Source organism: Lygodium microphyllum, chromosome 18 (genome assembly GCF_053477565.2).
Source record: "Lygodium microphyllum isolate KBCC chromosome 18, Lygodium_microphyllum_v1.1.10, whole genome shotgun sequence".
Lineage (NCBI taxonomy): Eukaryota > Viridiplantae > Streptophyta > Polypodiopsida > Schizaeales > Lygodiaceae > Lygodium > Lygodium microphyllum.
Genome location: NC_141152.1, coordinates 141,673,784 through 141,701,516, shown reverse-complemented (window position 1 = coordinate 141,701,516; position 27,733 = coordinate 141,673,784). Strand labels below are relative to the sequence as shown.

At 39.2% G+C, this 27,733-nt stretch overlaps 1 protein-coding gene across 5 annotated transcripts in view; it reads right to left on the bottom strand.

Annotated features, from left to right (window-relative positions):
* The window catches only part of LOC148021456 (uncharacterized protein At5g02240-like), a 199,211-nt gene extending 172,479 nt beyond the window's left edge, over positions 1–26,732 (bottom strand). For 2 of the 5 annotated variants that reach the window (XM_087699342.1, XM_087699343.1), the window contains exon 1: positions 26,510–26,725. In XM_087699342.1, the coding sequence (XP_087555468.1) occupies positions 26,510–26,566 (57 nt within the window). In that variant the 5' untranslated portion in view covers positions 26,567–26,725. Of the gene's footprint in view, positions 1–26,509 lie in introns of all 5 variants that reach the window. The other 3 variants (XM_087699346.1, XM_087699345.1, XM_087699344.1) reach the window with 3 other exon arrangements.
* Between the last annotated feature and the right edge of the window lie 1,001 nt (positions 26,733–27,733).

Sequence of the window (27,733 nt, the reverse complement as noted above, 5' to 3'; positions counted from 1 at the left end):
CAAATAAAATATTAATGGTTGTAGAGAGTTGTGGGATGCACAACTGCTAGCATCCATTACTTCAGATTACTCTATCTCTTTTTCAGTTTACTCAAACTCTTTATGCAAAGAGTGATTGTAAAGGGCCTAAATCTTGGGCAAAGAAGATGTCATAATATTATTATAAATACGGCATGAAGGGAGCTTCCCACTTCATGTCGGAGGGAGATTGAACCCAATCTTGAGTCGTTCATCTTACTTTACCTTTTCTTTTAGTCTATTTTCAATTTCTCATGAGTCGTATGCAATTTTATGAGTAAAAGAGAGAAAGAGGGAGCTTCTTCCATTCACTATGCACAAACCACGTATCCGTTGTTCGCAACAGGACGTAATTCGAAAGATCAAAGAAGCAGTTTGTACAAAGCAAACAAAACAGGTGGCACCCTTTGGACTGAAGTACACAGGAGGTGTCTTCAAGAAAATCTAGCATACACAGTATCTCTGGTAGTTTTATGCACCTTACGGGTGGATTTATACCCCTAGATTGGTCCGGGCGAAGAGAAGAAATCGGCGTGGAAATCGTAGTCATTATTGTGACCATTGTGCACCTACAGGACAGTGCTAACCTGTTCTGATGACAGACCTAATCCCTGTTTTATGTTAGTAGGGAAGTATAGAGGAGAAGGGTTTGGACATACTATACCAGATTATAGGCTAAATTAGAACAGGAAGAGAAGTTGAAACAGAAGGAGCATCAGAGATCAAATAGTGGCAGTCACGTGGATATTCTGGATATAGGGTATCTGAGTGACCAGGAAGTGTAAACAGATGAAGCTAGTCCCAGTCAGGAAGTCAAAATAGATGGTTCTGCTGGTCTGCAAGTACCAGTAATAACATGAGAGGACGAAAGAAAAAGAAACAGATTTTTGGGGGCATTAGCATGGTTCCAATTACATCAACAAACTAGAAGGAAGTTGAGGTTCCAACCATTACCTAAACCACCAATTAAAAAACAAGTTGCCACAATTGTACAACCACACCACAAATGGCACAACCCCCAAATCGAGCAAACCTTGAGTCAAATTTTCCAGTTTCAAGGGTGAGTCCAAAAAGGAAGACCCTGATGCCCATGTAGCTCAGTTCAACACAAAATGGGAGGCAAGTGGACTTGGAGCTTTGTATGGTGATGATGTGAAGAAGCAGCAATTTGCTACCACACTAGAGGGTAAAGCCATGAATTGGTTCACACAGTATGGGGCAGCCCATTTCCTTGATACACAGGCATTGCAAACAGCTTTCCTATCCCAGGTTTAGAAGATGGAAAACACCAACATATATTCTTAAAAAGTTGAAAACAATGAAACAGAAAAGGCTTCTGGTGGAGGACTATGCACAACAATTCTTAGACCTAAATGGTAGGCTGGCACCACCTGAAAGACCAACAAATGAAATGCCGTGAGAGTACTTTTGCAATGGGCTGAGGAAAATTCTCAGAAGAGCAATAGCTAGTACAGAGATCCGTGGTGCAGAAGGAGGCTTCAATGAATTAGTAGCAGCTGCTAGAAGGGCAGAGAAGAGACTGGGAACCACGAAACAGAGAAGGAAGAAGAAACATAGCAGAGATTCAGATTTAGATGAAGATACAGATTCAGACTCAGATACAGGGTCTGAATCAAATTCAAAATCGAAGGATGCTAGCTCAGATTTAGACTCTGAGAACTCAGATGAGGAGGACATGAGATCTAGAAGAAAGAGAAAGAGCAGAGACAGAAACAGAAAAATAATAGTAAGGGAAACAAAGACAGGAAAGGAAAGGGCAAGACCAAAAATAAAGTCCAGGATCTAAACAAACAGATTGTTGCAACTTTAAAGAGCATGGGCATTTCCACTTCTACCAAAAAGGAGAAACCCTATTGTAATACCTGTCAGAAACAAGGGCACACTGACGCTAACTGTTGGTATAACCCTAACAATAGGGCAAACCCAAATCAGCAAGTACAGAGGGAAAATGCACCGTTACTAATGCAGTGCAACCTGACAGGAACAGGGCAATGGATGGCCATCAAAACAGATTTCAGGGAAGAAATAATTGGGTACCACCCAATCAACAGGGACCTGATGATCCATGCAATTATTGTGCAGAGTTAGGTCACAGGCAAGGACCCAATTGCCCTTTGTGGTGGAAGCATAGAGAGAGGAGAGGGGTATTCCCATTATCAGATATAATAATCAGAGATCACCTGCACAGGCACAGCAGAACAGGCCACCACAAGCTAATGTAGTAATTCTGGAGGAAGGCAAACATGTTCATGCAGCTGTTGTGCAGAGGAAACATGAAGATGATTTGAATGTCTTGCATGTGCAGTGTGACTATTTTAATTGTTTGCAGCAACAAGAGATTTCTGACAAGTCAGCACCTGTGTTGGTCATCACCAGATCTGGAGCATAGTATATAGCTAATCCTGTTATTTCTCGTAAAGAAATGAAAATTCCTCAATTTTGGGATAAGCAAAGACAAGTCAGACAGGGATGTGTGAAGGAGATTCAGAGAATTCAGAAAACACACTCTGTTGGGAAACAGATACAGCAACCCTTACCTGAAATACCACTGACAATACAGGAGGAAATATATCAACAAGAGACAAAGGAAGCAGCATTGACAGAGGAAGTGTTGAGGAATACTACTGTGACAATGGACCAAATTCTGAGTCTAGTTCCTGAATTTAAAAGACAGGTGTTGAAGAGTTTTAGTTATGAAGAAGAATAGCAATATGATCTTGAAGCTTGCCAAGTTGAACCTGAGGATGTGGACTATAAGGTGCCAAAAATTACTATGTTTTCTCAAGAACAAGAAATCCCTGGAGCATTGCTAGATGGAGGTTCAGGTGTTAACATTTTACCTGACTTTTTATATTCAAAACTGAAGCTACCTGATTTAGAAGAAGCACCCTTTCAGTTGAAAATGGCAGATCAGAGAAGGATCCAGCCTTTGGGAATACTCAGGAACCAACATATCATGGTTTCAGGCTTAACTTTTCCTGTTAATTTTGTGGTACTGAAAATGGATGAAGGGGACAGTCCATACCCCATTCTATTGGGAAGGCCATGGCTAAAGCAAGCTAAAGTCAGGCAAGATTGGGAGGCAACACAGATAACAATAAGGAAGGGAAAGAAGAAGGTACATATGAGTATGATATCAACTGTAACCTTGCCCAAAGAAGCTAGAGCATTGTATGCACAGGGTCTGAATATGGTCCAGGAAGTGGATGATGATGAGGAGGATGCCTTCCTCAAAGTGAATGAATCAGTGGTACCTATTTTTTACATTGATGTTGTCAGAATTTTAGAGCAGTTCAAGGAGAAGAAAGTTGCTGATGTTGTACCACAACAAAGTGGGGCTGTCCAAGAAACTCTTGAGGAAGAGGATATTCACTGGAAATTAATAGAACAGGAGGAGAAAATGCATATCCAACAGATTATTCAAGCAGAGAAAGCCTTTGAAGAACAGATGGCTAGGACAGCAAGAGTACAGGAACATGACCTGCAAGATCTAAATTTGGGTATTGATCAGAATCCTCAGATGGTGAATGTCAGTGTTCATGCAACAAGACAATTTAAAACAGATTTGGGAGAACTTTTACAGGAATTCAGATATATTTTTGCTTGGAACTATACTAATATGAAGGGGGTAGATCCTCAGTTCTGTATGCATAGGATCAATCTTAAGAAGGATGTAGTTCTTGTTATCTCACAAAGGTATAGGATGAACCCAAATTATGCTAAAGCTGTAAAGGAGGAATCGGACAAATTACTAAAAGTTGGCTTCATCTATCCTTTGGAGAAGGTGACATGGATATCACCCACTGTGGTAGTACCTAAGAAGAATGGTAAACTGAGAATTTGTGTGGACTACAGGAAGTTGAATGCAGCCACTATTATAGATCATTTTCCTTTACCTTTTCAAGACACTTTGTTAGATGCAGTTGTAGGACATCAAATGTATAGTTTTCTTGATGGGTTCAGTGGATATAATCAAATCCTCATGGCAGAGGAAGACATGGATAAAATTGTTTTTGTAATAGAATGGGGGGTGTATGCCAGTACTGTTATGGTTTTTGGCTTGAAGAATGCTCCCCCTACTTTTTAGAAATGGATACAGGAGGTCTTTGCACCATACCTTACACATTCATGATGGTTTTTCTTGATGATTTCAATGTTTTTGGTAAAACAGATGATCACCTGTCTCAGCTCAGATTATGTTTTGAGAGATGCAAAATGGCTAGACTAAGTCTGAATCCAGCCAAATGTGCCTTTGTAGTTAGAAGGGGGATTTTATTGGGTCACATCATATCAGAAGAAGAAATGCAGGTGGATCCCTGAAAAGTAATGGCTATCAAAAAGGCTAAGGCACCTACTAACTTGAAGGAATTGAGTAGATTTGTGGGTCAAATTAAATGGCATAGCAGATTTCTAAAATACCTATCTCATGTCTGTGTCCCATTAACAAAGCTGACCAAAAAAGATGTGAAGTACACTTGGACAGAAGAACAGGAGAAGGCATTCAGATTGCTAAAGAAGATGTTGCAAGTGGCACCCATTATGCAGCCTCTTGACTGGAAATTACATTTTCATGTCTTTGGTGATGCTTCTGATATTGTTGTGGGGGCTGTACTAATGCAGGAGAAACAAAAGGGATGGTTCAGGCCAGTGTATTATGCTAGTAAAGTCATGTCACGAGCTAAGAGAAACTATTCTGTTACAGAAAGGGAATGTCTGGGAGTAATCTTTGGTTTAAAGAAATTCAGGCATTATTTGTTGGGCAATCCTATTATTATTCATGTTGATCATCAGGCTCTAGTGTATTTGGTCAATAAACCTCGACCATCAGGGAGATTAGCCAGATGGATATTGTTGCTGCAGGAGTTTGATTATTCAATTATTCATAGGCCTGGCAGAGAATACATTATTGTTGATTATTTGAGTAGATTGGATTCAGGAGAAATTCCTGATGGAATTTCAGATGACTTACCTGATGCAGATTTATTTCAGATTCAGATAACAGAAATATATAATTTGTATGATCTGATGCTGAATTATCTGACTGAAGGAGTTTTCCCTAAGGGAATGACTAAGGATCACAGGAGGAAATTAGCATTGAAGAGTGTAACTTTTTCTGTTATTGGAGATTGTTTATACAAAAGAGGAGTGGATCAGGTTATAAAAAGATGTGTTCCTGACAGTCAACAAGCAGCTGTTTTGATGGAAGCTCACACAGGAAATGCTGGAGAACATTTTTCAGGGGACATCACTAGCAAAAAGGTTTTTTAGAGTGGATTGTGGTGGCCTACTGTAATCAGGGATTCTCACCAGTTTGCTAAATCTTGTGACAGATGTCAGAGAGATGGCTATCCAAGAAATCAGGATAGAATGAAACAAAACCCTGTTTTACCTTTAGGACCTTTTGAGAAGTGGGGATTGGATTTTATGGGTCCATTTAAGCCAGTAGCTGAATTTTCAGGAAACAGGTATATTCTGGTTGCTACAGATTATTGTACCAAGTGGGTGGAGGCAGTTGCACTGAAGGACAACAAAGCAAGGAGTGTAGCCTTTTTCTTGTATAATAACATCATGACCAGATTTGGTTGTCCTATAGAACTTGTGTCAGATCAAGGAGGGCATTCAGGACAGCATTTAAAGTGAATACAAGCCTTACACCATTCAGATTGGTTTATGGTTTAGAGACTGTGGTACCTATGGAGTTTATAGTACCTTCTTTGAGGGTAGCTGTTGAAAACAGATTGACACAGGAAGATTCACTTGACAGGAGATTGGAGCAGTTGATGGCTCTAGATGAGGAGAGATTTCACAGTGCCTATGTAGCCACCGATATTCAGAACAGGAGGTCTGCATGGCTTAATCAACATCTAAAAAAGAAATTCTTCAAAAAAGGGGATTAGGTTTTGATGTACAACTCCAAGTTATTCAGAACAGGAGGTTTGCATGGCTTAATCAGCATCTAAAAAATAAATTCTTCAAAAAAGGGGATTTGGTTTTGATGTACAACTCCAAGTTAGGGAAGCACCCATGCAAGCTTAAATTGAGGTTTGCTGGACCCTATAGAGTATTTAAAGATTTAGGCCAATGGACTTTTCAATTGGCTGATCTCAAGGAGAAAAGTACTGAATAAACTGGTAAACGGCTTTAGGCTTAAAATTTTTTGGGAAAACCACTTTGAAGATGTGGACACTAAGTGGGTCAGTGTGAATGAGGATTTAAAAATCAAGGGTGAGCTTAATAATATTCTGGTAACCAACTTGTTCAAAGAGATACTTATTAAAGGGAGATGTGCTTGTGTTAGATGTCACATCCATACATGTGTTGATTTGAGATTTCGAATTTTCGAAGGGTTCAAACGGGAGGGTTCTGTGGATTGTTCTTTCAATATCCAAGCTGCCCTAGCTTTTGTGTTTATCTCTCTTTGCACAAGTGCGTTTTCTGCTTGCTGCGTTTTCCTGCAAACCAGCTACCTGAATTCTACTGTTCTGCCCTCTGTTATCTCTGTGGTCTATTCCTGTCCTTTGCATAACATGAGGAAGAAGATTACATCCACATAGAAGATTGTTGAACAACCGGTCCGACGTTCACACAAGTTGGGGAAAGAGGCTTTTCAGATTCCACATGATGACTCAAAATACAGTGGGGAAGATCTGTCCGCTTATGAGATGAAGCCCTGCGCGGCTAAAGATTTTGCTGCGAATTTGATGCATCCTTTGCAGGATTTGCAGGTGCAATTGAAGTTAGATGATGAGGACAATATAGCTTGGCTTAAGCTAATGAGGTTAATAGAGTTTGCCCAGTTGCCTTGGGAGAAATTTTCTCAGAATATTTATGCCCCTACACAACTTACATGCTTGCAGTCTGGAGATGTTGCTAAGAGTGACTTGGAAATTACATCTAAGTTTTTGGCTCAGTTATTTTGTTTGCCCAATGATGGTGTATCTGATTGGGAAAAAGCATCAGATGAATAGATGGTGGCAGAGTTTGGCCCTGGAGAGGGAACACGGGGCTATTTTGTGATCGAGGCAAAAACAACGAACAGAAGGTTACAGTTAACTTGGTTTATGGAGAGAATCTTGCTTTTGATCAAGCTGGATTACATGAGTAAGGACACTTTTGGGCTGATAGCTGCAGCAGAACAGGGTGTTTTATTCAATGGGGCTCAAATATTGTGTAAAAATTTGTGCTGGAGGTCCATGGAATGGATAAGAGGAAGCAGTCAGGGACTTCAAAAATCCCTGCATATTTGGGGTTTATATTTGATTATGCTAGGCCAGATTCACTGAGTTTGGCACTTTCACAAAGCAGTTTAGGAAGAACAGGGAAACCAGGGACAGGTAAATCCAGAAAATCTATCTCTTTTCCTGTGCTAGACGATAGTGAACCTCCTACCAAGAAGAGTAAAACTGCACCAGAGATTGGGGGTCAATCTAGTCATCCTATAATTAAAGAGGAATAGAAGGAAGGCCAAGATCAGAAACAGGAGGATACTTTATGGGATGCAGATTTGACAGGAAATCTATTGCAGAGACGAGTTAGTAGGCAGGGGAGTTGAACATGCCCAGGAGTTCAGAGAAAGTGGATATTTCTGAGCCTGTTTTACCTGAGCAGACAGATGATTTTGAACAAAAACGATTAGTGCCTGTCATTGGGAGTTCTGATCATGGATCTCAATCTCCTTTAAGAGTTTCAGCTGTTGTCAGAGGTCTGAATGATACTATTGTCTTTGTGGAAAGACAGCAACAATTTGCCTTACATCTACAAAGTACTATCAAGGCATTAAAAAACTCCAATACTGCATTAGTGTCAATGTACCAGGATGAGAGAATGAAGACAGCTACATATGATAGACTGCTTGAAGATGTTAATCATTTGAGGGATCTGTTCATGAAGGAAGTCAGAGCTAAAGAGGAATATATAGTTGTGCTGAATAAGGAATTAGTTGATGCTACAATGAAAAGAGAGACCATTACAGGATGGATTGAAGAATTGAAACAAACATTTACAACTGAATTGAACATTTTGAGCAAATAGAATGCAAATTTGGTAGCTTAGTGTGGTGTTTTGACTGAGAGGGTCAAAGTACTTGAAAATGTAGAGAATTAGCTCAGAGATTCTGTGGATACAGATGAACTTGATGTGGAGGCAGTTTTTCTGTCAAAATTTGATTTGAATGAGTTAATGAATGAGGTTGTGGAAACAGGGGAATAAATTTGGCAATCTATTCAGAAAAGAATGTTGGTCATAATGCAAAAACCCTATCAGACGTTTCTTTTGAAACAGGAGTCAGAGGAGGAGAGAAATTTGAAATTGCTTACTAATGAGTTGAAAAGCTCAATTTCAGTTTTGAAACAGAGATTAGCTGTTGAAATACTGAATGCAAAAGTTTTGCAGGAGCAAGTTAAGGTGTTGCAGGAAAATTCTGAGAAGAAATCTGTTTTTACTGATCATTCAGAGAAATCTATAAATGAAGATGCAGATGTGCACAATAGGTTTAAAACTATTTTGCAGTTTGTGGGCAGGCACTAGGGGGTCTTTCATCAGATTCCTGGTTTATTGGAATGTGAAGAATGGTAGGAGATTCAACAAATGCTGTTGGATAATTCCCAGGAGTTAAATTTGCCTGATCAGATGGAGATAGAATAGAATTAGCAAACAGAGCCTGTTTTGTTGACACAACATTGGACACTTATGTCAGAAAAGGAGGAGGTTCAGTGTGCACTTGATGTGATTCCAGAGAAGGATATACAAGGCACTAGTGTTGAGGAAACCAAGCTGGATGAGGGAGTACAACAAGCTGAAGAGCAGACCCAGCTAGTGGTTACTGATGAAAAGAAATAGGAAAGCTGATTTCACCAATGTGTTTGGATGAATACGGTATGTGAGTATATTTGTGAATGTTGGATGTTTCCAGCCACTTCACTTTGTACTTGACATGTTTGCAATCCAATCATCATTGTTGGACAAACAAGGGATTTTGTGGGTTCAAGTCAACTATTTTTGGAAAATAGTAGCCACCAGGTGTGCCAATGTTAATGCCTGGTAGGAAGTACACATTAGGGGTCTTGCTATTAGTAGAGTTAATGTTTTTAAGCCTTTGTAAGGAATCAAATATCAAAGGGTGTGTGTCTTTTGTGAAAGAACACTTGTAAGGGGTTTTTTTGTTGATGTACGAATGTATCTGATGATAACTGTAAGCGGGAGAAGTCTGTGTTGTTGTAAGGAAAACTCTCTAGCCATGAATATCAAAACAGATTTCAATGATTACACAGTTTCCTGTTATTTCCCTGTTTTCTGTTCTTGAGAAATGAGTATCTCTTTTGTTTTAAGTGGTGCAATAGTGTCACAATGGATGTATTGAGGGAGAAAGATTGTTATTTTCTGTATTCAGTATGGGGGAGAGATTCAGAATAGATTTATGTTAAAAGTAAGATGGGAGTAAATTAGGGGTTGATGATTGAGCCCTTAACAGGGAGAGAACATGAAACGAAGAGCGCAGAAGAGAGGTGGATAAATTGTGTTAGGTTAGTTAGAAAACTAAAGCTACTCTTTCAGGGAAGGGGATATTTAAATTTCCCGTGGATTTTTTATACAAAAAAGTGGTCTTTGTTAGCCAAGAGAATTCCATTAAAAATATGAAATGCTAGATTAGGTCAAGTTAGGAATGATCAAATGTCAACTATCCTATTGTGTCATCCTAGATCCAAATCAATGTTATTTTAGGGGGCCTAAGTTGAGACTATACCTTATTAATAAAGTGGTTGATGCATATTACTCCCCTCATTTCTAACTCTATTAAACCAATGCAATGTTCTACTTAAGTTTGAGAGATGATAGCAAAGTAGTTATCTTAAGCTAATATTAGATAACCATGGTAGGAGACTATAGTCATGATTAAGGCTTTATCCTTGTGGGATTGAGGTGGAACTTTCCCTAAAAGGTAGACTTAAGTAGTTTGAGGTAATGCACTTTGATTATTACAAGGGAGATAATGCAGCTTGATTATTATAGTTTGAGGTAATGCAATTTGATTATTACAAGGGAGTTTTGAGAGGAAGTTACATTGATTACCTCTTGATAAATTTGTGCCATTAGCATTCGGTGGATAGACATGTTACAAATATAGATATGCACCTAGATATGACTATAATATCTAGATTTGCAAGGCCATGTACTCTCTAGAATTTGAATGAAAAGGGGTCAATTTGTGCATTCCTCCTTGGGATCTTTCTATATTATGAAAGGTGTTGGATATGGAATGGCATATATTTCTTTATCAATGTTGATTATCTTCCCTATATATGAACCAACCTTAAGTAGATATAGTGGATAGAACATCTAAAAGTTGTTTAATGTTTATTTTGAAGGAATATATGGTAAACCATATTATTAATGTATCTAATTTCCATGTATCTAAAGTTGTTATGTGTTGTAAACCAAGACGTTTCAGTTGACGTTAATTTTATTGAGTTACAAGAGAAGAAATCCCTTCTCAGACAAATCAAAGAAGAAAAAGAGAATGAGAACAAAAACCAGTTGTTTGCCATAATGTAGACAAAATTCAATGATGGTCATGATGTTCAAGATCGTGAGGCATATCTTAATCAATGTGTCCTATGTCCTTGCTCTCAATGCAAGCTGGCAATTCGACAAAAGCATCACTTGTCCATAGAACACATATGACACTTCTGTGAGTTCCAATCAAAGATCATTGATCACGCAATCTTAAACTTTGAGCAAACAGTAAGAAAAATGTGTATCAATCATGCCTATTATTCGTAGACTAATTGAATATCATATATAAAAACATTAGACGCCGTAAAATTTATACAGGGAGGTGATATCTTATCCCAAGGAGAAATGCACCTATTTCAGCCAGTTAGAAGAGTTCGTGGACATGCGATGGATGGAGCGCCTAGGACAAACCACCACTTGGAAGGCACGACCTAGTCTATACCATCAATACCAAAGGAGACAAATAGGCTTTCGGACTTTCCTTCAATCTCGGAGCTTGAGATGGAGGCAATGATCGATGCATTGATGCCCATGGATACTGAGACATTTGATCCACTAAGAGAGGAAGCATCCACACCATGATATGATGAGTGCCAAGTATCAAGCGAGTATCTCACCTAAAGGCGCTACTTGCACTTCTAAGTGTGCAAGCAAAATACGAGTGAAGTGATGTGAGCGTAACCGAGTTGTTCAGGTACATTTTACGTACGCTTTGTTGATTTATTTTCGGCACCATTATAAAAAATAATTGTGACTTTTAAAAGTTATTTTGTGATTTCATTTTAGGTTGCTAAACTATCATATATTACCACTTGGAAATACCATACCTAAGTCTTGTGATGGTGCACAACATGTTTTACAAAAGCTTGGCATGGACTACAATAACATCCATGCATGCGTCAACAATTGCGTGTTGTTTCAAGGAGAGTACGTAACTATGGAGACATGTCTAAAGTGTGGTGCTCACAGGTATTCACAAGACTTGTAAGGGCAAACCATCTCTCAAAAATTTCTTAGACACTTTCCACTTATCCCCTGTATACATCACATATTTCATACGTCCAACATGGCCATCTTGACAACGTGGCATGTGCATAATAGATTCACAGATAGAGTCAAACGAATATCAGTGGATTCATGTGCAAGGAGCCACATTGACTCTATCTTTCTAGTCTTTGCACGAGAGCCAAGGAATCTTCGACTCGGTCTTGCTATGGATGGCATGAATCCATTCAATCTATGCTCAACTTTTTATAGTGTGTGGCCTGTAGTCCTTGTTAACTACAACATCCTGCCATGGCTTTCTACAAAGAAAGGACACATGATCCTTATCTTGCTCGTTCCTGGCTACTACAAAGTCAAAAATATGGACATCTATCTCAGTCCATTAGTTAATGAGCTTAAGATTTTATCGGAGGAGAGGGTCACCGTGGAAGATATGAGCAAGCACGATGGTCAACGGTCTGCCAATATAAAAGCCATTCTCATGTGGACCATACATGACTTTCCGGGATTCGTGGAGTGCTTAGATAAGTAGGCTTCCATTCTCATTGGTCATATCTATCATAGCTTGTTCAAGCTTGTGTTTACTAAATAGGGGTGTTGGGATACGTGTAGTTACTCATGTTATCATGTATGTCCATTGTGTGGGCCATAGTTAGACTCTCGAATGTCACAAATCGTGAAGAAGATGGTATATCAAGGACATGCCTCTTTCATGAGCTGATCTTCGCTCATCATGCCTTCCACCTTCATGAACTTGATTGTTGACTGCATTTCCATTTTGTGCATTTGAGGGTTGATGATAAAAAGTCTTGTAAAAGGGGTCACATCATGATAATCATTATCCCATAGAGTGTTATCTTATTCTCCTTCATGTCTATGATTATCCTTTGGGCTGCTAAACTAAGGTCTTGGGGTATGAATGCCATGAATTTGTGAAGGATGATGGTTGCCCCTCACTCTAGATGGTTCTCCCCTTTCAAAAGTGTGCATAATTGGCTGAGACTTCTCTTTACTTGGATAGGAAGGATTACCAACAAAAGGAATTGCATGGGAGTCTTCAATAGTTTGAGGTTCTCTTTGTGGCTTGCTTCCAATTTCCTTTATGGCTAATATGAGCTCTTGGAATAAAGATTTCTTGCTTTGCTGCAAATCAAAGATTCCTTAGTTTACTTGTGCCATCCCTTGCAACAAACCTCGATTCATATGTGTTAAGCCTTCATTCAAAGCCTTCAAATCCTTAGAAAGGCCTTCATTGACATGTCCCAACTCTTTTGACAGTAGGAGATAATCATTCCCTGCATGCTCTTCATGTATGTCATGCTGTCCTTGATGTGTGCTATAAGCAATCCCAATGCTTAATTCTTCATCTATTCGATCAACATTATGGGCTTCAGTTGTGTAATTTTGATCCTCTTGGAAATCTCTGACACCATCATTCAATGCCTCAGTAATGGGATCTTTCTTTTTATTCCTGGCCATTATAGGAAACAGTGATGTAGTAGTAGACAGTTTGTCACTTAATCCCCTGTTTCTCTCAGAACATAGCACCAATCCCAATGCTTAATAGCTCTATGGAAAGCTTATTATATGGAGATATACCAGATTTCGAAAGATATGGACTTGGGTTGGATACTTTGGGTGAAACAATGTCAAACAATGTCCCCCTGTATGCTGTCTGGGTGCTGTCTCAACATACCTAGTGTCAGAAAATCAGCAATAACTTGAGCTCCCGATGTCGGATCACCAAAATTTTTTATTCAAATCGAAGCTTGGGAACCCCTCTTCGAATGGAGCTATCAAGTTTCTAATTTGGATCAGGACAGAATTCACTGTGATTGAATCTTCAGGTTTGAACAGGAAATTCCTGCACCCTGTCCACCACCTATAAGTACCCTGTTTGACCCTATAGGAAGACCTTGGGTAGAAGAAACCCTTATAAACCACTATAACAACCAGGAGAGGATTATGGGGCACCTGTAGGGCTCAAGAACAACCTGTAGATTGGTATATACCTGCTGTTTTATCTGTAAAAACTCGTCCAACATCTGTAGGTACCCTGAAAAGAGGAGATGCCCTGCATCTCTTCCAATGGTTCTTCAACCACTTATGGAACCCTGAATATGGCTGATTAATGCTGTACTAGTACCAAACTCTAATAATGGGAAATGTACCTGCACCTAAATTTTAGAATTGCATGGGCTCCGAGACAAGAGGGGTGTGCAAAGTTCCACCCTCAAGCCGGGTTGTGCACCCCTTCAGGGTCTTAATCGGGAAGGAAGGGTCACCTCTCTTTTGTCTTCCCGACTTGCCTGGCATCCGCTTTTCCTCGCGGGAACTAACATGGCAAGTACATTCTAATGGCTAATCAAACAAGGATGCTGTGCATTGACTGAAAAAGCCTTTGAATTCTTTAATGAAATGCAAGTGGGTATTGGGAAATGACTGAATTGAAAGGGCTGTGGACAGGGCATTACCCTTTTGCAGTGTCTCACTGCTTTTACAATGTTCCCACTTACCATTTTCATCATTATTTCAGTCCTATAGCATCAAAGTTCAATCATCCAACAAAAATCCAAGTCAAGTAGGCAATGAGTAACATTTATACAATCAATTGAGCTTCAACATTTGAATGGGCAGAAAAGAACTCATCAAGCAATTATAATCAGTACTGGGCTGAATTCTACATGCCTTCAATAGGAATTAAAAGGTTCTATTACACTCAATCTCTCTTATGAACAATGGGACTGGTTCAACAATTGGATAAAAAAAGAGATTAAGCTGAAAGTAATAGAATTACCTCTTTAATGTTGATGGAAAGTGATAGATGAATCCAACCAATCAACCTTCAGCATAAACCACCATCAATAGACCAAGATTTTAGATCATAAGACCAACTTCAAAGGCTTTGTCCAATATGATTACTTCCATGTAATCTTCAGCTCCCGATCAATAAGATTGCTCCAATGCAATCAAAAGAAGTCAATGATTTGATAGAAGTCTACAATAGCTTGTTGAAGAAGATCCTTTGAGCTTTAATGAATGTAGATTCTCATTAGAATCATAGATTCCATGAATTTTCGGACATTGCCATGTTCAAGAGGCTGAAAATGCTTTTAAACTTAAATAATTTCTTCAATGTAAGCCCAATCTTTGAAAAATACCTTCAATTGAACCTTCCCCAATCTGAGATGGCTGCCCTATTTTCCCCAATCTGAGATGAAGAAAATGCTTCAATCTTGCTTGGAATCTTCAATGTCAGTCCAATGCTTGATGTAGACGTTTGCCCTTGCTATTAGAAAGCTAGAAGAAGTCAAGAAGAGGTCAAATCTTCAAGAAATTGGAGAATTCTTCATGCTGTACATTTTCAGCCATGGCTAGGGTTTCAAGAGAGCTTCAATCTTAAAGGAAAGAGGAGGAAGAATGCCATTGATGCCTTGTACATCACCTTTGTGCTCCAATAATCCTTGTGGAAGAGCTTGTAGGCACCAATCAACCAAACATTGATTAAATGGCAGATTTAGGTGCATGAAAAATGGCGCAAACTGCTGCCAGCATGCTCCCTCAACTTCGTGATGAATCCCTCATTAAATCCCAGCAAATAGGTGTTTAATCTGAAGCTAAGGATGCCTACTTTGATCCTATCTAGGTTGCATAGATGATAGAAACAATGGGAGAGAGAGATGAGCAATTTCCTCCATGGTAGCTTGAAGAGAAAGCTTGAGAAAGAGGAAAGAAGCTTATTCCAAAAAAGTAACCACGGTTTAACCTCTCCAAACCCTATTTAGGCTTCAATTAAGTCCATGATCCTTCAAAATAGCCCATAATTGACCACATACCACTAAAATGACCATGATTCCGTCATTGTTTCTTCAGACATTCTTCAAGACCATCAAATTTAGTCACGGTTTACTGCAGAGACCTCAACTAGTCACGGTTTTAACTGAATCAAATCTTGTAACTAATTCTTGTCCTCCAATTACTCTGTGCCTAAACTGTAACCAGATTCACCATGAAAATGACTCTTTCCATGGATCAAAATCCATGCTCTGATACCAATGTAAAGAAGCTAATTTTCACAGCAAGCTTTTAAACTGAAAATACAAGAAATAGACATAAAATGCCAAGAAACCATAGCCAAGGTGGCTAGGCATGAAATGGTATTACCAATGTTGGTTGAGAATCAAATGATGAGTGGTTGTAGCAAGGTATGCACCCCAAGCTATGGTGGCCAAGAGTATTCACCCTCTTAGACGGTGGGAGGTTGAGACCTCAAACAAGTAATGTTGTATAATGGCAAAAGATGCTTCACATATTACACCTCCACCTTTTATACTTACCCTAAACTAAGGCATTTATGCTTTCTTGCATCCTAAAGCCAATCCTGTCTATAGGTTATGTGAGAAGAGGCCCCATTGTCAACAAGCCAAGGCTTCTGCTAAGTGGAAGAAGCAAGAGTTGTATCCTCCTCACCAAATACACGCATAAAGATAGACTATCATCGCTGGGCAGCCTTCGAATCCTTCTCCTTTGGCTTCAAATGGGGATACTTTTACCCACACTTCTCCTTGGGATGAGTGCCCTTCCTACAATGTGTGCACTTGAGCTTCTTCTCCTTCTTCTCATCCTTCTTGTCCTCCTACTTCTTGTCCTTGGCCTGTATCTTCTTCTTCCCTTCACTTGTACCTATTGTAAATGCCTTGGTAGAGCCATAACTATAGACCCCAACCTCTCTTAGTTGCTCATCATGCTCCAAGACAAGCAGTGAAAGCTCCTCCCATAAAAGCATCTCCTGAGTCCTCAATGTGATAAGGCTAGTGTAGAAGATATTGAACCGACGAGATGGCAATTAAGTCAAAAGAATCATAGCCATGTCTTCGAAGGATATCATCCAACCAAGAGAGACAAGCTCACCTCTCATGTCCTCCATCTTCGTGATGTGCTCCTTTATAGAGGAGAAATCATCAAGACTGAGCATCCGCAACTTCTTCTCTAGGAAAATCTTGTGGGCAAACGTCTTGTGTTGATAGTAGATACAAAGATGCAAGCTCCTTCCACACTTCCACCACAGTCTTCAACCTATGAATATGCACAAGGACAGAATCCTGCAAACTCATAAAGAGGAAGGATCATGCTCGAGAGTTGAGCCAATCCCATAAGGCTACACAGCCCATAGAAGTTCCATTTGCAGGATCCTCCTTAGAAGGGGGGATGGAATCTAAAACAAGAGTCCAAAGATCAAAGGTATAAAGTATACACTCCACCTTAGATGACCACAACGAATAGTTCGAGCCATCGAGTTTTTCTTCTTTGGATAATGAGGATAAGACAGACACCTGTGCAGAAGGTATCGAGGATGGCATCTGAAACCTTCTTTGAAAGATAAATAGAAGGGGAGCAGGTGCAAACGGGGGGACTCCTCATGCTGACTATAATTGCATCTTTGCTCAAAAGAGTGTCCAGAACGAAGCTCCTCCTCTAAGTCATCAAAGCTCATGAACTGAAAAGACATCTTCCAATCTGCAATCACCCAGAAAGTTGTGTTTGACAAAGAAACAATTATTGCTTGCCACCAAGAGGCTGTCACCTGCCCAAAAACTATCACCCAAAGCAAAAAGCTATTGCCAAGGTTGTGTCGCCTACAGAAATATACTGACGCTGCCTGCAGTAGGGAGTGAACACCAGTACAAACACAAATTTGTGTTTTGGGAAAAATGTGAAAAGTTGATGCCACTTAATGCAAAAAAGCTATCGCTTGGTCCCTAGAGACTATCGCCTAGTTGCTTGCGGGTGCAAATAGGCAATGGATCACCTATTCCGCCTATAAACGTAGTAAACACAGGCTGAAATTTTGCATTTTGAAAATCTCGGCTGCTCCTCCACGATGAAAACCTACTCTTCATCAAGAAATCTCCAAACTACGTTCTCACTTAGGCAATGATACCATATGAGAGTACACAACGAAAGAGAAACATAAACACAAAGAGAAGAAAAAAGGGAGAGAGAAAGAAAGAAAGAAAGAAAGAAAGATCTATTAACATCTCTAAAAGGCCTGAGTGGCCTATGAGACCATAACCAATACAACTGGTATCATCATCTCTCATCAAACAAGAAGAGATAAGATTTATGTATAAGTTTACATGGTATATTGGAATGAGAAGTATGGAAACTAGAAAAGTTGGAAAAAACTAAGTTTAAAAAGATCTACAGTGTAGGGTATCTCCCCCTCAGTCTATGGAATCCACCAAGACTCTACAAGCTACCTTCGACTGAGTCACCGCGCCAATCTGCCTCTATAACAAGCAATCATGATGCGAATGTGGTGCATATAGGCAACCAATGTTGCCGAGTAGGTACTCTCAGGCGTCGTGCTTTGCATAGCGTTGTAGCTCTATCAACTGTGATGCGTCCTAATGCTATATCTCAGCAACACCCATCAGTAGGAGATGTAGTGTCTGGAGTGATCGCAGCTGGGGGTTCAGCTACCCTGAAGTAGTCTGTAATTGCTCTCTGGAGGGGTGGATGATGCTGGGGCCGCCTCCTATCCCGTAGCAATAATGCTTTGCGTCGTTGGAGAGAGAGGGAGAGAGAGAGTAGAAGATAAGGAAATAATACTGCACTGACTCAAGAAGAATGCTGATATAATGATGATGGGCTGATAGGCCCTTGCACGCAGCCCAAAGCATCAGTGAGGGCACTAAATCAAGCTAATGACAATCGCAACACCAAGCACAAAGAGCCCGAGTATCAAAGTGTGCACCTGCAAAGGAAAGACTAAAGATTGAAGAATATGTATGTCTGTCAAGTGGGAAGCTAGCTATAAATAGCCATAAATGCCCAAATCTGGCCAACATGCATCTGTTGAGGCAAAAAATACTAGTCTCATAGAAAGAAATGCCAAAAAAGATAGGGGGCACCCTAGAAAATCCCCGAAACCAATAACTGGCCTAGGAATGTATACATGAAGACGACATAGAAATAAAATGCACCTAAACTGCTATAGCTTCTATGTCTCTATTAGACTTTGATAGGAGCTCACAACCAAGAGATGACAAACTGACATGACTAACACAAGCAGGATAACAGAAAGAAAGAGACAGATTGTATCCCAAGTCAAGTATGAGATACCATGGGCCCTTCCAAGTATTGGAAAAGATCAGCAATGTGGCATATCGGCTGAAATTACCTCCACATTGGCAGATACACAATGCCTTTCATGTCAATTTGTTGAGGCCTTTCGTGGTGATGTGCCAGAGGATATGTCTACTGAAATTCAACCTGAGGTTGAGGAGCTAGATGAGATTTTGGTACCTAAGCAAATCTTGACACATAAAGAAAACAAGTTAGAGGTAAAGTTTCCAATAGATATTTGGTGAAGTTTCAAAATAATTCACCAGTGGATGCAAACTAGATGGAAGAGGATGACTTAGCAAACCATCCTTAGTTGTTGCAGCTTTACCTAGATGCCTTTCAGTTAGAGCCGACTTTAGTTCGGGCTCAGTCACAGCAAAGTAGAGATTTGAAGTATTACCTGATGCTCAAGGGGGAGGTAGCACTTCCACTCCTCCAGTCGTGAATAGCTCTTGTATATAGTGGATCTCACATATATTCAACATGCATCTAATGTACAATGCTAATAGTATGTCTACCGTGGGGTCACTACTCAGTGTACTAGTCATTGTGAGATGTATGCAAATGAGTATTGTTGTTACCAGGACTTTGAGACTATACTTTTGCATCGGTTTGGGATCAATTCATGATCAATTGGATATGAGCTTTTGCCTCAATTTTGAGATCAAATTCTCATCAGTTTCAAATTATTTTTTGATTAGTTTAATTATGGTCACTTTTAGATCAATTTTGCATCAGTTTTTGCATCAATTGCTGATCAGTTTTGCAATCAATTTGAGCTCACATTTGCAGCAGTTTGTGATCATTCTCAAATCAGCAAGTGATCAGTTTATGATCAGATTATGCTCAGTTTTCAATGGTTTATAGTTGGTTCCATGGACAGTAGCACGTTAGTAAATGCCATTGATAGTTTCAGCCATGGTTTATGCTGAGAATATGCTTTACTATGGTTCTAAAGCCAGAACTGTTGAGAAACATGAGTTATGGATGCATCCAATTCAATTAGTTTACAGCCTAGGAGAGAGAGAGAGAGGGAGCTGCTACTCCATTTTCTTATCAGAGAACAACAATTTGCTACAAAAGACAGCCATCTAGGGGCCTCAACAAGCAGGGGACAAGAGAAAGACACCTTCCAAGGGCTGGCAACAGCATTGTTGATCAAGTGACAACATTGTGGAGGTACCTAGCAGTAGGTGACTACATTAAATGCAAGCTGGAGCAAGCAATAGGTAAATTTTAGGGTTTTCTCTCCAAGAAAATCAGATCTCTCTCTCATCTTAGCTTTCTCTCACCTTCTTCAGTAATTTCTCAAAAGATCTCAACATAGCATTTCTCAGCTGTTTGGAGCAGGTCTCAGTCATATTTGGTAGACAACGGAAAGATTTCTGCTATAAATCCTAAATTTCTACAGAAATTAGGGTTTGACACCAACCTCAGGACCCGTCCTAATAGGAGAAGGCGTCATACACTAAATTCAGCACTTGAAATTTGTATAATTATCAAGGAATTCAAATGCTAGCCCATTAATTGTAAATTGGGGCAGCATTTAGCCAATTGGCGGTTCCAATTGTGCAAGTCCCGGGTGAAAAGTCAAGGGGAATTACCACTCAATCCCTTGATTTGGTGGGCCCTAGGCACCTGATTGCAAGCCAAAGCTTTGTGCTAGTGCTGAAATTTACTCTCAGCTGAGAAATTACAGCAATATGTCTTCATACAGTGAGATGGACTCAAGCAGTAATGATGCCTCTCAGTATGAACATTCACATGGGAATGAAGAAAATGCAATGCCTGACCTTGGACCAGGCTTAGACAATGGACAACAAGTTAAAAATGTTGTTGTTGGGCAAGATGCATGGCCTTCAGAGCATAAGGAGGCTGATGACTAACAAAGTGAAAAGGAATTTGATAATCAGTTCAAGAATCAAACGAGGACAGCAGCACATCTCTTTGCTAAATTGGCAAAGGATCCTCAATTTACCAGATTTTTGAATACTCCAAAGAAGGACAGTAAAGGCAAGAAGAAGAAGAGATCTTTTACACCTTCGGGACAACAAGATGCACTGAAGATAATGCCAAATCCTTCATTTGAAGCTCCCAAAGATGCTAATGAAATAAAAAAATCGGTACCTACAAGGCAAGGAATGCAAATGCAAGGCCATCACGGAAGTACCAATCTAATGGATTTTGGACAGCCAAGCATGCATACTATGATAGGGTAGCCAAGATATTTTGGTGGAAGCACAATTTTTCATGCTATGGTTAGATAAGGACCACATATGGAAGTGTATGGCACAAATCCCTATGATATACAGCAACCAATGCATGGTGTGCAAGGCCCAATGTATTCGGGTATGGCTGGAAATATACAAAACCCTATGTATGGCGACATTGGCTTGATGTCTGGGACACAAAGTAACATGTATGGTACTGCATTTACACCCTCGAATGCTTATGAGGCTCAAGAAATGAATGTTGGTCATGCAAATGCTCTGTTTGGCGTTGGTTTTGATGTAAATTCAGCAAATGCACCCTTTCTACAACAACCAATGTATGATAACTTGACACCCAAAGGGGCTACCCACGCTCGTTAATGTACTCTAACCCCAATTATACCTCGCATGTGCAATATTTACTTAACAATGTGATTAAAAATTAATCCACATATTAAGTGAGGTTTCAAAAATACATGTCATCATGACAGGAGCTTTGCTCTTCCACTAGCATAGAGGCTTCCCTCCCAAGGCGGACCGTGCATCATCTCTCTTATGCTATCATGGTAGTTTATTCTACCTTGCTCTTCTAATCGAGATTCTTCATCATTATCTTCATCTTCATCAACATGGTTCTCCACACTACACGAAGACCGACATCAAGCTACTATTCCTCCTTCAGTATCAATATCCAAGGTTGAGAGAGGGTTCCTACCCTTTCATGATATTCTATAGGTTTCTGCACTTGTCTTTGATATCGGCCTTCCTTCCCTCTTGTATCTTCTTCTTCGCATTGCAAGATTTCATCATCTTTGTAAAAAGGGCACTTGGACATGTGAACAATTTCCCCACGAGGAACATTGTTCAAGTGATACCTTTTGCATGAGTATTCTCAGCATGTAACATACTATCCATCTTATTGTGCAAAGCACCCCTAAGTGGATCCTGATTTGTCCCTACCAGTCATTCTTACACTATACCACCACTCCATCACCCTTTTCCTCGTCATTGACAACCCTGAGTTGGTTGGGTAAGCTTGTTTGTTTTGCATTGTGTTGGATTTGATCATCCCAAGAGGGTGGGGAGAAGCCAAATAAGAAGTTGTCAAAGGTTAATAAAAGAGACAGACCTGAAAATCAGCCTGAAAAGAGGTCAAAATAGCAAAAAAAGGGCTGGAAATCATTGGCACAATATAGAAAATTAATAGCTGCAAATAAATGTTTTATTTGTGAATAGGAGGGTCACATTGCTAAGGACTGTTCCAATAGACAGCAAGCTAGAAAGTCAGAAAATTAGGGAGATCCCAAGGGTAACAAACCCAAAACATCAATTGCATTAGTGCTCGATATTGTTAGTGATCAACCCAATGATGATGCTACTGAGTTATGCAAGGCATGGGGCAAAATCTAGGATCAGCGTGCTTTGATCTTCTTTGATAATAGCACACGAGCCAACTTCATCTCTACAGACATGGCAATCCGTCTAGGCATGAAAGAGAATGAGATGAGACCCATGGGAGAGATTGGAATGGCATGCAAAGGCCATACAGAGCATGTCACACTACTCATTGGAAGCTTTGGTTTCACATTCAGGGATATATGAACAGCAAAGAGTTTTTTATTGCTCCATTTAAGGACTGTGATGTCTCATCTAGTATGCCATGGTACCATCGTATACATGCAATGATTGATTCACATGTGAAAGTGATCACTATTCGACATAAGTACAAGACCCATATACTTAATGTAAAGTTGAAAGGAGAATCCCTATTGTACCAGCTACTACCATTTCTAAAGTAATGAAAAATCACCTTTCAACGTACTTGGTTTTTACTAAGATAAGGTTGATAATGAGAATGTCAAAGTTAGAGAAGGATTACATTTCATTTCTGAAAATGTATGTTAATTGCTTCTCTCACTCACTTTTAAGATCATAGCATAGATCTTATCCTTGAAAGTAGCCCACCTAATTAGCCACCCTATAGGGTCAATGTAGCCCAATAGGAGGAGATTATGAGTCAAGTGAATAAGCTGTTAGAAAAAGGACTAATTCAACCCACCTCTCCATCGTTTTGTTCCTCAGTGCTTTTGGTGTAGAAAAAAAATGATTCATGGTGTATATACATTGGTCGTGCTTTGTATAAAATCACAATAAAGAATCGATTTCCAATCCCTCGAATCAATGATGTTATAGATAGATTACAAGGGGTCACCATATTCAACCATATATAGATTTGAAGAGTGGGTATCATTAGATACCCATTAGACCAGAGGATATGCCTAAGACAACTTTCAAAACATCTTTTGGGTTGTATGAGTTTCTTGTTATGCCTTTTGGACTTACAAATAATCCTTCCACTTTTAATCAAATGATGGATCGCATCTTCAAGCCACATAGAGGATTTTTGGACACCTTCTTTGATGACATGATTGTCTACTCAAAGAATGAGGCAAAGCATAGAAAGCGTTTGGACATTGTATTCAATGAGTTGCATAAGCACATGTTGGTCATTAATGATAAGAAAAGTGAATTTTTTTTCCATGACATTCACTTTTGGGGACATATTCTATCGGCTAATATTCGTGTGGACCCTACAAAGATTGAGGCAATACGTTCATAGCCACCTTTGAAGAATGTACAAGAGATCCGCAATTTCTTGGGTCTATGTTCTTATTACAAGAAGTATGTACACGGTTTTGCTAAAATTGTATCTCCATTGCATGCTTTGCAAAAAAAGAATGTGACATTTAGATGGACAACTGTGAAAGTTTTAGCATTTGAAAAGTTTTTAAAAAAAGATCGCTTCAAATCATGTGCTTGTATTGTCCGATCGAAGAAAGTCATTTGTGGTTTAGTGTGATGCATACAGAAACAGCATTGGGGCTATTTTAATGCAAGATGGTCGAGTTGTGGCTTATGAGAGTCCTCATCTCCATGATACAGAGAAGAATTTGCAAGTCTATAAGAAAGAACTTTTGACTATAATTCATGCATTGTTTCCGTGGAAACATGATTCGTTAGGGGCTGATTTTACAATGCAAACAGATCATTCAACATCGAGGTACTTTCTAATGCAAATAAAGTTATCAAAGAAGCATGAGATAGATGAATCTTCTCTCTATGTTTCATTTTTAGATTGTAAACATTGATGATAAAAATAATGTTGTGGTTAATGCACTATCATATAAGCCATAAATTTAAACCATTAGCATAGTTTATCACATTGAGTTGGATGCCATGAAGAAATAATATATTGTTGATTCAAATTTTGCTAATATTCACGATCAACTTTGCAATGGCCAGAGACATGAGCACTTTATGCTGAGAGATGGATTTCTAATGATGCATGGATGACTGTGTATCACAAAGGACTTAAGGCCTAGAGTGATACGGAGAGTCATGCTCCTCCTTATGTAGAGCATAGAGGAATTGATGCCACAATCAAGCCAATGAAGCATCTCTTTTATTGGCCAACTTTGAGACATGATATAGAGTAGTTTGTCAAGACATAAATCATACGTCAGAAGGTAAAACATGATAGACAAAAGATGTCAAGCTTGTTGCAGCCCTTGCCTATTCCAAAAAGGTCTTGGCAAGGCATTGCTATGGATTTCATCTTTGAGCTTTCTAAGACACCTATAGGGAATGATGGGATATGGACTATTATTTGCAAGTTTAGCAAGCATACCCATTTCATTCTGGTAAGGAAGAAGATAAAGGCTGACTATATGGCATATTTATTCTTGTAGCATATCTTTAAGTATCATGGTATACCAAAGTGGATCTTCAGTGATTGAGATCCTCGGATAACCAGTTTAGTTTGAAAGGGGTTATTTGAGAATATGGGTATCATGTTGAAATTCCCATCATCCTCCATCCGCAGACAAATGATTAGTCTAAAGAGGCAAATTCCACAATTTTTTATCTTTTGAGATGCCATGTATCATATCATAAGACAGAATGGAAGTAGTACTTTGACATTGGTTGAGTTTGCTTATAACAATACAATGCATAGCTCCACTGGCAAAGCTCCATCTGAGGTTGTTAAGGATGGCAATAAGGTATCACCTATTTTGCACAGTAAGGATAAGTCCTTTGAGACTGATCACTATGTGGAAAACTTAGATGCAGCCTATGTAAAGATAAAGTATGCACTTTAAAGATCACAAAAAAAGCAAAAGAAGGCAACTGATCACCATAGATATACTTTGCAATTTTCAAAGGCTGATTATGTATTGCTACATTTTGAGAAGGCAAGGCTAAAAAAGATGAAAGAAGGAGAGAGATTGTATCCAAAGTTAAGTATGAGATACTGTGGGCTCTTCCAATTATTGGAGAAAATCAATAATGTTGCATATCAACTAAAATTACCTCCACATTGGTGGATACACAATGCCTTTCATGTCAATTTATTGAGGCCTTTTCATGATGATGTGCATAAGGATATATTTGTTAGAATTCAACCTAAGGTTGAGGAGCTGGATGAAATCTTAGTACTTGAACAGATTTTGACATATAAGGAAATAAAGGTCAGAAGTAAAGTTTTCAGAAGATATTTAGTGAAGTCTCAAAACTATTCACCAATGGATGCAAAATGGATGAAAGAGTGACTTAGCAGACCATCCTTAGTTGTTGTAGCTTTACTTAGATGCCTTTCAATTAGAGCCAACTTTGGATTAGTCAAGTTCAGTAGAGCAGTGATCCAGAGCAGTGCTTGATGCTCAAGGGGGAGATAGCACTTCCACTCCACCAATTATGGACAACTCTTCTGTGTAGTGGATCTCGGATATATTCAACACGCATGTAAGATATTATACTGATACACTGTCTACCATGAGATCACTATTCAATGTACTAGTCACTATGAGATCTATGCAAATGGACATGGTTATTACTACAGCTCTGAGACTATCATTTTACAAGTGTATGATCAGTTTGGGATCAAATTCTAATTAATTTGAGCTCGGTTCATGATCAATTAAAGATTAGTTTATGGTCACTTTTGTATCAATTATGCATCAGTTTTTACATTCAATTTGTAATCAGCCTGGGATCACATGTGCAACAATTTGTGATTAGTTTTCAGATCAGCATATGATCAATTTATCCTCATTTTTCAATGGTTCTCAACTGGTTTCATGGACAGCAACATGAATAGTGCATATCATCAACAATTTTAGGCATGGTTTATGCTGAGTACTATAAAGGATGCCAGCCTGACAAAATGGTGTCCTGCAATCACATAAACTAGCAGCCTGCAAACCTCAAGAATGTATTCATTCTGCCTGAGTTGTAAAGGATGCCAGTCTGAGAGAAGCGCCGAACCTTCTATACTAGGGGGAGTCAGTTAATGCCTGCCTGCAGAGTGTTTTTAGGACATGCGACAGTACGAGGCTATTATTTTAGGTTATGTGACAGTCCAAGCAAGGCTTAATAGGCTTGAAACTTTTCCAGCACATCTGTAGTTTTATTCTGTTGTGATTGTAGACTCTTACTAAGCTTTGAACCTTTTCCAGAAAACCTGTGGTTGTGTTCTGTTTTGAAGCCATAGCTGAAGACTATGAAAAGCATGTGATTAGACTGTTTGGAACGAAGAGGGAATCTGACTGACGTACATGTAAGCCGACCCCGCTGCTGCAGCCGACTACCAGTACCCTGAGGCGTGGATCCATCTCTTCTCAATCTCTTCTCAACAGCATAAACAACGTACAAATGGCGTATTACTAGAGACAGTAAGTTAAACTAAGGAGAGTCCAGAGATTATTAAACACATGGTAGTGGTAGTGGGAGGACACGGTTCTAGCACTTTCTAGAGACTAAACACATGGTAGTGGGTGGACAAGGTTCTACCTCCTAGCACTTTCTGGAGTGAGAGTGAAGAAGAATAAATGGGTTTAAGGTACCTAATTTTTTTCAAAGGGACATAATTTTTTTAATAGTTGAACTATATGCGTCTTACCATATACTCAAATGAAAATAAAGGGTTCGTGAACGAGCGGCAATGAGGGGCCAATAAAGTAATAGTGAAGAATACATAACTGAGATTCCAAAACATAAAGAAGTCCAACATGGAGCTTGTAGGTTGGTGGTCAAGTCTTCTTACTCCTTAATCTGTCTCTCCTCTTATCTCGACATCTTCATGTGGATGACATCCACCATCACTTCTACTTTCATATGGACTAGCATTCCACTTCTAGCATACAAGTCAACATTACATGTGGAGATGCTATTAGGATATACACATAAGCCTTTCTTTTTTTAAAAACACAACACACTTAGATAATTTCCAACCATTAAAAAAAAGTGCATACCCATATACTTGTGCATAAGATCGATATATATATATATGCAAAGACAAAAATGGGCCACCACACCTCTAGTAAGGGATTTGAATCAAATCCAATTGTGGCCTCTCTCTCTCTCTCTCTCTCTCTCTCTCTCACAACTACTTGTAGAATTTCTTTCAATGCTCAAATTTTGATGTGATAGACCCAAATCTAACATATCAAAAGCCAAATCAGCTCAATCTTAAAATTAGAAATATGTGTCTCACTAAGACCAATGAGTAGCATGTCATCAATATAAATCACAATGATGCGGCACATTACCCTCATTTTTTACATATAAGGTGCTCTCAGTTGGACTATTTTGAAAGCCATGTGTAGTCAAGTATGCATCTATATTCTCATACCAACCTAGAGGTACTTGCTTCAAACCATAGAATGCCTTTTTTAATCAACACGCTTTGTTTCCTTACAACTTTTGAGCAAAACGATGATGCTAAAAAATATACACTCTTTGCTAATGCACAAATACTACAAATTGTTGGCATACAACAA